Here is a 16,504-nt window from a genome sequence, read left to right as displayed (position 1 = left end):
TTCATTTGCTGTCTGATTAATTAGATTGTAATGTTTACAGTCTGTGAGAAAGCAAAAACAGTGACTATGTAATATGTCCAATATTTTTTTCTTTTAATGATACGTGACTATTGCCTTTATCCCATAAATTGTATAGGTCCTAAGTGTGAGGAAAAGGCACCGTTAAATAAATCCATTACCATGGTGATTGCAGAAGATTAGCTATTGTAATTCCTGCTACTATCCTGTTTTGGGGTATTATAGTTGAATTATACAAAACTAAGGTGAATTTGAAGAGACTTTTGTTTCCTTTATGTTGAGTAAATTATTTGAAAATGTGAGAAAATATGACTGTGGCTCAACAAACACTGTTATAAAATCCATGCATCATCCTGCTTGTTATATGCACCTACTAGGACAGTCTAATTGGCCACAATAAATTATCTTACCCGAATTTATGACCAACTCTTGTTTCTCGTAAAATCTATCAGATGTCTTCTCTTTTCTCCACATCTGATGCCTATGTCTTTTTTCAACCCCTCATTATTTTCACCTCAGAATGACTGCGGATATATCTTGACTCACCATCATAGTTTCAAGTAAAATAATTCTGGAGTGACAGTATACAAATTTAAACAGGTCTATCCCTTCTCTACTTATACTCTTCAACAGCAACCTTCACCATTGCACCTTCCATTCACACACACATTTGCCTGCCAGCCCTGCTCATAGCTCCTCCCTCTGTGGCCACATTACAATCTGCAGCAGGAAATGGAACTCAAGTTTGGTCATACTGTTTTCTTTTTCCAAAGTATTGTGAATTCTTTCTTGATTCCTCTCTCCAGGTCACTGCATATCAGTCCCCAAAGCAGGCAGGACCACTGAAACCTTGGCTAACTCCTCCAATGTTTTCTCCTCTTTGAGTTAGGCACACTACCCTTCCTTCATTCATAGAACACCATCCTAGGTGTTTCACACATAAAACTTTTCTCTTTTACTCTTTTTTTTTATCTCTACTTTTAAAATTAAACACTTCTAATTTCTTAGTGCACAGCTGTTGACTTGCAGACCTCTGTCCTAAACATTGAGACTTTAAGGGTCAGGTCTTAGTTTTTTTTAATAATACACAAATATTTTAGCTGCTTCTCAAGATTTTTTTGATGTTTAAATAAGATGATATATGCAAAGCACTTAGTATGTCATAATTATCCATTATTATTTCTTGTTATTTATATTATTACTTTTGCATAAACATTGTAATGTCTAATAGAAACCATTGTTTTAATCAATTGATTTTCCAATAACCATTACATTTGTTCAGAACTTTATTTTCAAAGGAAGTAGGAACTGTAATGGAATCACAAATTTCATATATATTTTTTAAAAATTTTAATGTTTATTTATTATATTTGAGGGAGAGATAGATTGCGGGTGGGCAGAGCAGAGAGACAGGGAGACAAAATACGAACCAGGATCCAGGCTCTGAGCTGTTAGCACAGAGCCCGATGTGGGGCTTGAACTGGAAACCGCGAGATCATGACTGGAGCTCAAGTCGGATCCTTAACCTACTGAGCCACCCAGGTGCCCCACAAACTTAGTATATTGTACAGGTTAAATGTAGGCATAAATATTTTAAATACACATGTTAAAACATTTGTAACTGAAAATGCAGTTTCTGCTATATATTTATTACCTCAAAATGCTGTTATTAAAATAATGTTTACAATATTGTTAAATAAATTTATACTGTACAACACACATGTTCTAACATTCAATTTAGAAATTATACTAAAACAACCAAGTAAAAATCCATTTTATAATATTTAGGTTTTCCCATAATCCCTATTAAGTCTTTTAAAGAAATTATTATACTGGTTTTTACAGACATTTTAATTCCTTGTTTGAAAATACATTGACTATAAGTCATGTCATGTGATAATATTTGCACACTAGTGTAATTTATTTTCATGAAGAGTCACTCCAAAATTCCTTTATTGACTTTGTTCCTATCTGACTCTAGTGTATACAAGGCTATTTTATCATTTACCTGCATGTCAACCCAATTGGCATATTTCCTTAATGATATGCCTTTTCCCAAACTACTCACTGCTTAAGGTTATAAACACCATATTAAAAAAAAAAGAACACTAACCTGCTGATAATAAAACCAGATTTTCCATGTTTAGAAGCAATAAATCCTCTTAACTCTATTCTGCTTAGTTTGTCTTAACATTCCTCTGACTAGATCAATACTACAAGTCTGGGGAACCTTGCAAACTAAACCATACCCCGTGAAAGCTCCTCAGTATTACTATATTCATACCTGTGGGGAACTGGAAAAAAACAGAGGAAGAGGATGCCATTGTTGCTGAAGGCCATCACTTAAGTGACACGTAGCAAGGCATTCCCATTCCATATTGCCAAGCGTGATGGCATCCTTCATATAGAACACTCCTATATTTCAGTAGATCCTATTCATATTAAACATATAAGCATCTTTGTTATAACACCACTTCCACGGGAAGAGGACCATGAAAGGCAAGTATGTTCATAAATATATTGGAACGCATGTCTGTTGATTGGATACTACAAAATTTCTGTATTCAAATCTCCATCTAGTTAAAAAAATACTCATTAAAGCACATAAGTAATTGTTAAACCATTATCTTTCCTGGTAAGAATATATTCCATACAGTTTGATAACTTAATATGTTTATAGTAATACATATATACAAAAAGTTTTCCAAGATCACATTAATAAATAGGATTGGGCACTATTAATAACACAAAAAATAAAGCCTGTGCTTGTATAAGGCAATACTATTCTCAGAACATTTGTGCATCAATATAAAATAATATTTTGTTTCTCATGTGTCATGATTTTGTCATGACGCTTCTATATTTATGAATGTTATTGTTTCTTGGGTGGGGAGAAAGGATCAGGGTTTATCACAGCAAAGGAAAAATGGAAAATGGTAAATTCAAGATAACATTTTACATTTTTTTATTACATGACAGTGTTCTTTATTGAAATTCAGTCTCTCTAGGTTTATGAGATGTGTTTAAAAATCAAGAATATTGTATTGCTTATTTAGGTGAGCCAAGTCCTCCATCCATACATGGGCAGCCGAGCACTGGGAAGAGCTTTAAACTCAGTATCACCAAACAGGACGACGGAGGGGCTCCTATTTTGGAATATATTGTAAAATATAGAAGTGTAAGTACCTTCTTCTTATCATTTTATGAGATGTTTTCAAATTGCATTGAATTTGCATTGAATTTCTTGACATATCAGGCAAGAACGCATATGAAATAACAATGATACACGGTTCTCATAGGAATTTGACTGCTAAATGTCCACTGCTGAAATTCATTGTAAATTGTGAAATACCTGCCATTTCTTGAATAAAATCTCAGTATTGACCATCAAAATAATGGCATGTTACAAATCTTGTGATTTCTAAACTTAGCAATATTTGAGAAATGAAGTAACATCTTTCTTGTTTCTCTGACAAGTTTAGCAGAATATTTTCATCTTCCATTCTGCTTAATATAAGTAACTCTAAGCCAAGCCCCTGTTCTCAATTTTAGTTATTGTAGGTAATTATTTAGTTACTGTATCCAAAACACTTTATTTTTAAAATTCTATGCATTAATTAAGTTATTAAAGCCTTATGCTTATTAATTATTTGGCATTATTTTTTTATTAAAATACAAAGTACCCTAATCCGCACTTAACAAAGTATGCCCACATTGAACTTGAGAAAGAAGGTTTAGTTTTTTTCAAATTTAATTAACGCTAGCTAATATGGGAATTTGGACAGCTAAGAGCTGTCCTGGGACTTACATGTGTAGGGGGTGAAGGACATCTTCTGGTTTCAGAATGATAGAGAAAGAGGCCAATGGACTTGGCCTTTGACAGAATATTATACCAAAGGCCACTAAAAGTGACTTCTCTTAACAATTTTGCCCGTAAATACCATTCAGTATTTGTGTCTGGTGCAGAATATGTTAAAAGTGAAACACAATTTTCAATTAAATTTTGTGAAGTTTATATATTAACATTTATGAGTTTATATGTTAACATTTATGATTATCTCTATAATACAGTATCAATTTGATATTTATGTTTACTGGACATTTATTAATACTTTCCAAGTTTATTATATTTTAGCAAATAATGTTGTTGTTTTTTTATGTTTATTCATTTTTTGACAGGCAGAGAGAGACAGAATGTGAGTGGGGCTGGGGTAGAAAGGGATGGAGACATAGACTCTGAAGCAGGCTCCAGGCTCTGAGCTGTTAGCACAGAGCCCACTGCAGGGCTCAAACTCATGACCTGAACTAAAGTCAGCCATTCAACTGACTGAGCCACGCAGGCACTCCTTAGCAAATAGTGTTTTAAGTAATTCCTCCTTAATAGTATATAGATGAATGTTAACTATTTCTCCAGAAATTCATAGTTTTCAAAATTAATAGTTTTTTTAATTCATACATCTAAGTTTTAAAGGTTAGTAATAAAAGGAGTTTGATTTTTTTTGGAGTTTGATTTTGAAAAAAAAAACATGTAAATAATTTTAGACATCAGTCTTTAAATTTAAAATTATTGGCCAGGATCCCTCTTTGTTGCAGGTTTCATGCTGGGAATGATAAGCAGCTCTGGGTGTTTTGTGGCTAATTGTCTTTGAAGGCTTCATGCATCTACCCCCAAAATAGCTCTGAATGGCTCCCAGTCTTTCTATGAATTTGATCATTTCATGCTACTCAAGCCAGGTTTCATGGCCATTCTTATTTGACCATCTGGAAACTCTTTGGAAGGGAAAGAGTCTCTAAGGATCATAGGCCTGAACAGAATTCAGGAATCAGACTGGTAGAATAGACCTCACATGCAGATTGAGGCCTACAATTCTACCCAGAAGAATTTATGGCATAAAATACAGGTGGATGATAAGAATTTGTAGGACATCCCAATAAATTCCATGGTGAACACTGAGATGCAATGAGGAGTTATAAAATTATATCTAATATATTTTCTATAAATATAATTTGTGCCTAAAAGTGATGTTTGACATAGCCTTTCTAAAGAGTTGGATATTGGAAATAACATCAGTGCTATGTTGCGTTCAACCAGAATCATTTATTTCACCTGATGATAGCAAATATTTATTATTTCCAATTGTATCTTTTCTTCAGACACCAATGGCTTTTATTAAAACAGTTTATAGGGGCACCTGGGAGGCTCAGTCGGTTAAGCCTCTGGCTTCGGCTCAGGTCAGATCTCACGTTCATGGGTTCGAGCCCCGCGTCGGGCTCTGTGCTGACAGCTAGCTCAGAGCCTGGAGCCTGCTTCTGGTTCTGTGTCTCCTTTTCTCTCTTCCCCTCCCCCTCTCATGCTCTGTCTCTCTCTGTATCAATAACAAATAAAACATTAAAAAATTTTTAAAAATAAAACAGTTTATATTTAAAGAATGTATGACTTTTCAACTACAGAATCAGGCAGGCCAAAACAGTTTTCTGTACATTCTTTTATCCTTAGCATGTTGTCATTTTTCCTCATATAGATTATCTTGTGTTTCTAAGATGGTGAATTCATATCCACATTTAAAATGTGAAGAAAATAGAAAGAACAAAGACATAATAGTTTGTTTACACTGAACTTGTCTTTCTTTTCCAGTAATATGGCAACATTTTCCAAAAACTCCACTGAGCAGAATTAGAATTATGTCTTATTAGACAGAAATATTTCTCATGATTGTCACTAAATGGAAAGTGGCTACTTAGGAGTTGGCCAGCTACACAGTAGAATCTGGGGTCTGCCACAACTTGTTAAAATAATTATCTTTATCATCATCTTAGTCTACTGGGACTACCATAATGAAATACCACAGTCAGATGGCTTAAGCAACAGAACTTTCTTTTCTCAGAACACTGGAGTTTGGAATTCCAAGATGAAGGTTCCAGAGGGTTTGGTTTCTTCTGAGGTCTCTCTTTTTGGCTTGCAGATGACTTCCTTCTTGCTGTTATGACCTTTTGTCTGCATATATATCCCTGACGTCTCTTCATCTCCTTATAAAATTATTAGTCTCATTGGAATAGGGCTCTATCCTAATGAGGTCTTCAAAGCCACATCTCCTAACAAAGTCACATTGCAGGATAGGGATTTAACATATAAACTTGTGGGGGGAACACAATTTGATCCATAAAGATGGATATCTGTCAGGAATCCTGTGTATCTTAAAAGGACACAGTATTGGCATTTTGAGTAGTAGAAGAGTGGGCCATCCAGATATCTACCTCCCATTACAGAAAGTTTAGCATCCCTCCCCCGACTCACTATACTGCCATTTGTGTCCCCGGTCATTATTGAAACCAAACATGTTCACTAGAATAGCTTAAAACCTGAACAAAGACAAATTTGATTTTCAATAAATTTGTATCTCCCATTCTTTTTCTCTTCTCTCCCCCTCCCAAACTAATAGTAGCAAAGCTCTGTCTTTACTATTTACACAATATCTACTTTTACCCTACCAGTAACAGAAGGTTTTAATCCCTTCTCAATTCCATCTTACATCTGTCTTGCCTTACCCCTCCTCTTTCCAATCCCCAGCCCTTTCTAACTTGCATTTCATGGGGATGAGGACAAGACAAATCATATCCTAATATAGAGAATATTTAACAATATAGATCAGGGAACACATACTATTCTATGCTACTATATAGTAGATAAAGCACATGACTTTGTTCAGTTACCCATTAGGAAGACAGAATTTATTAAAAGAGAACTAAGGTAGTAAAAGCAGAATTAGATGTCTCTGTGGATTCTTTGTAAAAATTAATGTCTCTAACAATAAGTCAATAGGATTAAACCATGTATTTGGAGAATAAAGACAAGCTTATTAATCTTATAATGTGTATGGAAAATGAAAGAAGTTACTTTAAATACAGAATATTTTATATCTACTTTGATTGTAGAGTCCATGTAACTCCATATAATTTAATACATAGTTTTTTACATGCTTCCATGAGTTTTTCACTGTTTTCTCCCTAATTTGATGATAGCTATGGGACCATAACTATCATTTAGTGTTCACATTAAATAAATTTCCTGAGCTAAGAAGGGCTAAAGAAAATTGGTTGCTTAAAATCAGTTGTGAAGAAGTTACTTTAGGGACTAGCAACAGTGCTCTAGCATATGTTTCTGAGTCTTAATTGACCTTCTTATGTTATTTGGATTCTGGAAGTTTGCATCTCAATGGCCATAGAAAAGATAATTTTGAAAAAGGGCATTTAAAAAAAACTAAAATTGAATTTTTGTTGTTGAGATAATTTATTTTCTAATTAACTATTAGTAATATTAACAATTTATGATTAATGTATGTTTAGGTGAGTACACTGAAATTTACTTAAAGTCATCAGTATAACTTTTGAAGCTTTTTCAGATAATAACTATGGTCATTAAAGAGTCCTAAGCTTTTTGATTTTTCTTTGCTGCTAATGAAGAGGATGAGTTTTATGCATCCTCATATTGATATCTTCAAAAAGACTATTTCTTGCCTGAATGAATAAATGCATCAATAAATAAATTAGTAAATAAGTGTCTGTTGAATGATTATAAGCAATACTATCATTAGATTAATAGATACAAGAAATAATGGATGCAAGAGAAAAAACACTTGCACTGGGTGAATTTTCATGGGTTATGAGATCACAGAAGGTGATGGATAAGAAAATTAGATTTTAGTTTTCCCTAAAGAAATAAATGGGTGATGGAAACTAGGAATAGATTAGGTAGTAGGGTCCAGTTTACAATATTTTACCAAGCTTTAAGATGTGGGGGAAAAAAGGCAATTTGAATCAGTTATGATAAAAGAAAAAAGAAATTAGAATTTTTTAATACTTATTTATTTTTGAGAGAGACAGTGAAGCAGAGAGTGAGTGGGAGAGGGGCAGAGAGAGAAGGAGACACAGAACCCAAAGCAGGCTCTAAGCTGTCAGCACAGAGCCCAGTGCAGAGCTCGAACTCATGAACTGTGAGATCATGACCTGAGCCAAAGTAGTTCGCTTAACCTACTGAGCCACCCAGGAGCCCCGAGAAATTAGAATTTTAGTCAATTATACTTCAATTAAAAAGAAAGAAATTTGAATTTGAAACTTTATTAAAACCTTCCAAAATTTTTATCTTTTCAAATTGCATTGGTGTGTGTGTGCATGCACGAGTGTGTGTGTGTGTGTGTGTGTGTGTGTGTGTGTGTGTGAGAGAGAGAGAGAGAGAGAGAGAGAGAGAGAGTATGTATTATTGGTAAGTCACTTCTCCCATATTCCGAGTAATAAATGGAACTGTAGAGAATTCTGGAGCCCTTTGTAGAGTTATACATGTATTGAATAGCTGAATCATTGCTACCGGGTAATCCAGGAACCAGAAACTACCTTATATGGAAACACAAAATCTTAAAACATTACACTTGGGAGTCACAAGAACCTTAAAATTCATCTAGTTGGTATGAGCTCTCCTCCTCTGTTGTACTCTGTTCTTATATTTATTCAGCTTTCATTTAAGCTGATGTTGCCTATATATTTCCTGAGACTTCAAAAAGGATGAGTGAATTTCTTCTTGTTACAAATAAAAGCAGTCAGGGGTCTTCTACAAATAAATAGCAACACCTCTTTCATCTCTTCTCAGTTCTCCTTCCCATACAGATGATGGCAAATATTTCCCTATATGCTGATATTATGATTTTAAAATAACTAATAAAGAAAGCTCTTATCTGTTATTTGGCACTGTCTGTTTTCTGAATAAAAAAAAGGAGGGCTTATGAGAAGCTATATCAAAGCAAAATGACCATTTTTCTTTCAGTAGCTGCCCTTCAACATTTAATTGGCTTATTAATAATAGCCCTATTCAGCAAATCATCTCATTAAGTTACCTAGGGGAACATTTTGCAACTAGATTATCTTAAATCGTTCTCTAGGCATTTAAATTCTGTAAATTAGGCACTCCAAAAATGGATAATTGAGATTTTGATACCTAGGGGAGTATTTGGTAACACCCACTTTAATTTTTTCCTATTCCCTGGGAATAGCAATTACAGGATTAAAAATCCTCCTTGTCTAATGTTGAATGGAAAATGAAATTGACTTACACTGGGGGAAATATTAGAACTCCCTTTGGTTGCTCTCAGTACAACTATCTAAAGTGATGGAGGGGCTTTTAATTTATCATGCTAAGAGCTTCAACAATTAAGAGTTAAATGATGGGTAATTCAGAAGAGACTATCTGCATGTCTTCTTCTTGTCAGAAAATTTCACTTCAAATTCTCAATTCCCAGAAATAGTCTTTTTGGAGGATTATGTGAAGGACATGAAGTCTATCCATCCCTCTGAAGAATAAATTTTATCCTGGGGTAATCCACATCTCCACTACGATCCAAAGCAAAACTTGACTCTGAATTTTCCCAAACATGTTAATTCTCACCAAGTACTAATAGTTACATAGAATTTATGGAATTATTGGAATAAATGAAGGCCATATGGGAAACTCTCTACTGCTATGTATACCCTCATCTTTAATGTTTCAGCTCACTAGCTCCTTACCCCCTCTTTCCTATATACACCATAGAATATATCAGATTTGTATGTTATATAGACTTTATTGTGTCTGTATATGTATGGATGTATATGTATATGCACAGGTATGTATAATGTGTCATCTAAAATTATTTTTAAATAAATATTTTTAGCTTTGTGTTTCTGGTCAATACTTCTGATGTTTTTACATTTACTGAAAAATAATGAACCTATAGTGTCTATTTTTGTAGCTCTCAGTGTTTATGCACCTTTCTGAGATTTTCAATCATGGTGTTTATTTTTACATCTATACTTCCGTGAAAGAGTAGCCATTCTTTTCATTAAGTAGACTAAGGCAAATGAAAAATGGTACTAGGGTTTGTTATTTTCATTGAGAGTGACATCAGTTCCCCAGAGGAGACCTTCCTAGCCCCTGGACTCTATTGAATTTTCCTGTTTCACGTTCCCAGAGCATTCTTGGTCTTTCAAAGAGCTCATGTCTTTATTTTGGACTGGCTTGTAAACTCCAAGATGAGGGTATCATACATGTCTTGCTCACTATTGTGTTCATAGTTCTAGAGCAACCCCACTACCCAATAAAAGCTGAATGAATAATTGATGGATAAATTGAAGAAAGGAGGTGTTGGGAAAATCATGGCTGTTTGGTACAGCTGTCCTGAGCATTTCAAAAGCAAACCTTTTCTTAGCCTACTAGTCATTTAGTGACTTAGGCAAGTTACAAATATCCTGGCCCAAACTGTTCGGTTTTCCAATGGCCTTTCCAGTACACCTCATCATACTTTAAATAGTACTGGAAAACAATATATAATCTTAATCATTTATAAGTTTCAGAAAGCAAATGAATTGTCTCTTGTTTATAAATGTATGTGCTTTTCCAAAACTCGTGGCTTCATTAGGGGTGTTATAGCTTTACTTTTAGAAGAGATATCAAAATAGGCTAACTGATTCCTTTGTTATAAGTGTTGTAAAATTTAAAAAAAAAGTTCTATGTAACCAAGAACAATTAAGTAGGAAAATAGAATAATAGTATGGTATCAAAATAATAATGTCTTATCTCCTTTGAATGGATACTTCATGTTTGTAGTCCATTGGTTTAATGTAATCATGTATTTAACTTCCACAGTTTGATTATACAGGATAAATCCTCATTTTTCACCATAAATTATGGAACCTTTGTTATGCTTTATAGTCAAAGATACATTATAAAATATTGGCCTAACATTAAGTAATGCTGGGTTGGTCTCTGAATTTAAAAAGATAAAATCTTTCTTAGAGGTCATCTATATATTATTCCTATCTATCTATCTGTCTATCTGTCTACCACTATGACCAGGCTCTAATTTACTTATATTATGTCTCTGGGACATTGAGGTTTGCAATTGCAGTGGTGATTTATTAAATACATCATTCTAAAAAACATGATTTTATTTTTATAAAGTTAGTATGAAAATAGGTTCTCCTTAATAATAGCTGTCCTTTGTTAATACTTATGATCCTAAGGCCCTGGACTATACAAAGTACTTGATTTTCCTCACTGCTCCCATATGAAAGCTGACAGAGGCAAACATTTACTATTATTCTGTACTAGAGACAAAAGAAACAAAACAGAGAAGGAACTTCTCGGTGTTTAAATGGTTAACATGGCACAACCAAATGCTCACATTGTTTAAAATAGCTTAATTCATTAAATTATATATATTTAGTTTTCTGTGTTGATTGTAATCATAGTATATTTTTCAAATAAAAGGCTATTGAAATATGTGATTTAAAGCATTTATTTCAAGAAAAGAATCAGGATTTAAGAGTAGAATGTTCAATGGGATCATAGCATTTTTTTCTGATGCTAATAACATTTTTAACAGAAAATAATTTTTCTTATATGTTGTTGTACTATGAGTCTAAAACATCAAAGTAATAAAAATACTAGTGGTAAATTACATCTATAAAAAATATCCAGACTTTATTTGCAAGGCATTTTATCTCCCCCAACACATACCTCAAACCTTAAATAGTAGTCTCTGGCAATTATTTTAATGGATATGCTAGGCTTTTTTTTTATAAATCATGTTTAACATTTTCTTTTAATAATCAAATAGTGGCTAAACGCAAACTGATATCTCTGAAATAAAAATAGAATCTTAACGAAGATGAATTATCAACCACTGAATTATCAAGACTTAATCATGAAATAAATCATCACTCTGGATAAAATAAAAACATTACACATTTTATAGAAAAGTCTTAGAAATGACTTCACTGATAAAGCAACTTCATTTACCCCTGTGTATGATAAAATATATTTTTGTTATTAATAAACCACTTTTCCACCTGAAGATAAATTAACTTTTTAAAAAACTACAACTCAAGTGTATCAGTATTTACAAAATATATTTGTATTGCCTCTACAGAAAGATAAAGAAGATCAGTGGCTAGAAAAAAAAGTGCAGGGAAATAAAGACCACATTATTTTGGAGCATCTACAGTGGACAATGGGGTATGAAGTTCAAATTACAGCCGCCAACAGATTGGGATATTCAGAACCAACAGTCTATGAGTTCAGCATGCCACCAAAGCCCAACATTATTAAAGGTAAGCAGAACTCTATGCTTTCTTAGGGTACAGTAAATTTGATACCACCTTTTTACAACTCCTGTGGATTTTTCCATAATATTCAACACATATTTTATAGAAGGAAGTGTAAATTCTAAGTTCTAATCATGATTATTGTGACATGTCTTACTTAAGATTTCCAAAATCGTTCTTTCCATGGGGTGATCAGTTTTAAATACACTGTGACAACTTCAGTGGTTGAAGTAATGAGGAGAGAACGAGCAGAGGGAGAGGATGGAAGGGAAGAGTGAAGTGTCAAAATCAACATGAAAGATTTCTGTTGAGACCAGAAAATCATTTGCAAAGAAGACAATGTCTCTACCAAACATGTGGAGGCTGATCCTTCACTTAAGGGAAAATGCAGTCAAAGTTGATGAGCCCATCCATGAAGCATCAAGCAAATTGAATTCAGAAAGATAGAATCAATCACATAATAGGGTAGAAACAGTCACAGAGGTAGTCCTAGAATTTCAAGGAGGCTCACACCATTGCAGGACATGCTACATTGGTATTTCACAGCACCCTGGTGGATTCAGCCTTTATTAAGAAACAGTGCTTCTGTGATTATATGCTAGCGATACTATCAAAGTCCACAGGAGTGATACTAACATTTTTTCAGATACATGTTATAGAGGTAAAGATGCAAGAATCTGTCCTGATTCATAGTCTTATTTAACTTTGTGAGTTGTCATATGGGTCATATTTTAACATTTATCATTCCTTTAAATATATCTGTAATATTTACAGGTAAATATACACAAATATGTATAAATATACATAACTTACATATACTTTTTATATGTATATATGTAGGGATGACAGCCGCATATTCATAAACATGGTGTATTTAAGTCATATTAGAGTATCAGTATTGGTACATAACATTTTGAGACTGGGAAAAAAAATAAAGTTTGTCAGTTCAGTCATGCTCTTTAACCTTTTGTAACTTCAAATTGATATTAATCTTATTCTTGTGATTTTGTGATATCTTACATCATTTTTTTAATTGAAAGTATCTTTATACAGTTAATGTTTCTATTATAAAATAATCACTGTTGCTCATATGTTTTAAAAATAATTGATATTTTGGTTTTGTATTGCTAATATTAATTAATAAGTACTTCCAAGTATAATTGGAAAGTAGGAAGTTGGGAACATCTAGAACTAATTTTGATATCTTGTGTTATAATTTTTTAAATTTAGAAATTACTTTTGCATTTATTATCTCATTAGCTCATCATATATCTCTGAATCTAAACTGAACAAGGAAGACATATTCATTTTGCAGGTATAAATTTGGAAGGTTAAGGGATCTGTTCAGTGTCAGAACTACTTAGTCATATGACAAATCCAATACCCTTATAAGATGATAGACCTAACTAAGAAGAATGGTTGAATATATTATCAAATTCATTGCCTCTGTGAGTCTAAAACATCAATAACTGCCTCTACAATGTTTTATGTTGTAGTAACTATCCTCCATGCAAATATCAGCTACATGATACAGATATGATTCTAAATCTGAGTCAGACTCTTCAAACATGGATTGTAATAATGTATTCCCATTTTCCTAAATCTTTAATTTAGCTCGTGTTTGGGGGAAATACTTATTTTTAGCAAGATAAAAATTAGTATAGTATGAAGCTAGTAGGTGACATTTTGATAACATTTTATAAGTAAAACAAATACTGTAAAACAAAGAATCAATTTTAGACAGGTTACTGTATATTATACTTCCAGAGTATATTTTTCAGAGTATATTTATTTTATAATAAAATTATTATTAATAAAAACAAAATTTGGTATGGACAATAGGGTAAATAAATAAGTATATATAGGTATATGCATACATATATAGGCACAAAAATATCTAAGATATATTATGATATATTTACTATAAAAACACATTTTGTTCCAATTTCAGAATCAGTTTGTGGGCAGGCAGTACCTAGAAGGAAAATGGAGGGAGTTGTGGTTTATAGTTTAGCTTTGCTGTTGTCACTTAATTTCTTTCAATATGCATTTCTTCATAGCTAAGCGAGTTTCTTCCGGGTCTGCAATGTTAGAATTTATTCCTTTGTTCCAGATATTTATTGGGATTTTGCTTTGGGGCAAAGGTCGAAATGAGTATAAAGGAATGACTGTGAAAAGTACAAAACTGGCCCCTGCCCTCAAAGACTTTACAATCCTGTAGGGAAGTTAGACATCAATTAGCATTAGAATAACCACAAAATAATTACAACTAAGAGATGTGCTGGTGTGATATGCCGCCTTGAGGGGTTGGCAATTGTACCCAACTTGTGTTGGTAGCTTGGATGTTAGGTGGGGGCTAGGGAAGGGTTCCCTTAGAAAATACTTTTCCAGAAAAAACCTTTGGGAAATGAGTCTTCTGGGGGATGGTGTCTTATATGGACGCCTTATTTTTTCTAAGAGAAAAAATAAATGGATATGTTTTAGAATCTAGAAAAATAAATTGCTGAAAAGGACCTGGAACCATGTGAACAAAGATAAGGATAGAGAGGGACCTGCAACCCAGATAATCCCAGGTCTTCTGAAAACTACATGAAGATTTTTAAAGGAGATACTAAAAGCAATAAGAAGTCATTTGAAATAGGGATGTTATATGAATAGATAGGCATTACAGACCAATTAATCTTGCTCATATGGGCAAAAGAAAGAGATGAATGAATAGGAAGACTTGAGAAAGTAATGATAGCAGTAGAAAAAGAAAGCTGTGAATAAATCCTGGACACAATATATATGTAGGTTAAGCTTACATGTGTAATAGTAGATACTGATGACTTTTGAGTTTCTTGTTTGGATAGTTGGAACAATGTGGGCATCATTTCTTAGGATGAAGAATCTCGAGAGGAGGATTTGGAAAATAGGATCAAACATAATATTAGTTTGGTAATTGTTAAGTTTGAAATGTCAAGTAGTTGTTATTAAGTGTGTGTATAAAGCTGAGAAGACAGTCCTAGCTTGGAAACATGCATTACAATGTTAACATTAGCAGGTGAATGGTATTTGAAGCCAGGGTGAGGATGAAAATACACAATGAGTAATGTCTTACCTCTATGAAAAAGAGTTGATGTCTGAAATTCTCATTGATGTCTCCCTGGTGCCTAGAAGGGGGACGGGCACAGCATAGATGTTCAAGGTGTACTTCTTGGGTTACTGAGTAGATGATTAAGTGCTGTGCCCAAAGAAACTGACACAATACAGGAAGAGGAAACCACACCCCACCACCCCCAGTGAGACTAAGATGTAGTAGAGTTCCTGGAAAAAACAGAAGACTGTAGTCATCTTACAAGAAGAAAAGCTATAAATCACATCTGACACTTCAGATGCTGCTGAGGGGTCAACAAAACTCAAGTGAAAGAGATGTTGAAATGTTCATCTTACATATAATTTTGCTGAAGTGGTCAAGAGAGACATTGAGTAGGAATGGGTTGAGGGTATTATGTGAGGTTATGGGATTTATTCTCCAAGCTATTTAATGCTTTTCAGAAAGTTTCCTATGAAGGTGAACAGAAGCGGGGGGTGGGCGGGAAACAGTGTCAGAAGGACTTCAGAATGAAAAAAAGCTGAAATGTGTTTCACAGCTGATGAAGCAGATCATGTGGTCAAGGAGAAGTGAGACACAGCTATCTGAGAAGATAGGAGACATATTTCCTCCCCTGTTAAAACTGTGTAGATGATTCAAACCAATAGCAGCTTCCTGGAAAAGGAGAAAGAATAAAAGATTAACTTCTCTATAAGAATCCACTGACTGCCAAAGCCTAGTGGAAAGCCGCAGTAAAGGCATGCCTTTACAGTTCAGTTTAGCTCTCAAAGGTTTTGTGTGGCAGTTTTAAAGGCTGTGGTGGGTGATGGTGAATTTGGGAGCCTTTACATCAACAATATCTTATAGAGTTAGCGTTATGTATTGGTAAAATAAGGAAAATGATCTTCATAGGCCTTCGTAAAAGTCTGATTTCTTATTCCACTTTAAAATAAATTTTATAAATCACACTCAAATCTGAAATAATTTCTCTATAATAAACTAGTAGACTTTAGGTCTTTTTATATAAGGTTAAGAAGATGTGAAATTTATAAATTAATTTAGTTTTTATTTGTGTTTGGTAGCATGAATTATACATTGTATAAATAAGTTTATGGACTTTTGAATTTAAAAAGTCATTGCTTATGTTCATTCCATGTATTTAATTTTTGGTAAGCAGCAGGTTAAATATATAATACATGTATTTGTTGGGCTGAAGAACTATTTTTTAACAATATGCTCATATTACACTCGGATATTATATATTATGTTGATAATAATGGCTTT

At 33.5% G+C, this 16,504-nt stretch overlaps 1 protein-coding gene across 2 annotated transcripts in view; it reads left to right on the top strand.

The window, feature by feature from the left end:
* NCAM2 (neural cell adhesion molecule 2) overlaps positions 1-16,504 on the top strand; it is a 500,345-nt gene that overhangs the window by 446,686 nt on the left and 37,155 nt on the right. For both annotated transcript variants that reach the window (XM_029939114.1, XM_029939115.1), the window contains exons 14-15: positions 3,075-3,196; positions 11,973-12,153. In XM_029939114.1, the coding sequence (XP_029794974.1) occupies positions 3,075-3,196; positions 11,973-12,153 (303 nt within the window). The remainder of the gene's footprint in view (positions 1-3,074; positions 3,197-11,972; positions 12,154-16,504) is intronic.

The sequence above is a fragment of the Suricata suricatta genome, chromosome 5, assembly GCF_006229205.1.
Source record: "Suricata suricatta isolate VVHF042 chromosome 5, meerkat_22Aug2017_6uvM2_HiC, whole genome shotgun sequence".
In the NCBI taxonomy this organism is placed as follows: Eukaryota; Metazoa; Chordata; class Mammalia; order Carnivora; family Herpestidae; genus Suricata; species Suricata suricatta.
Note: the sequence above shows the minus strand (reverse complement) of the source record. Positions and strands in the feature narration are given on the sequence as shown.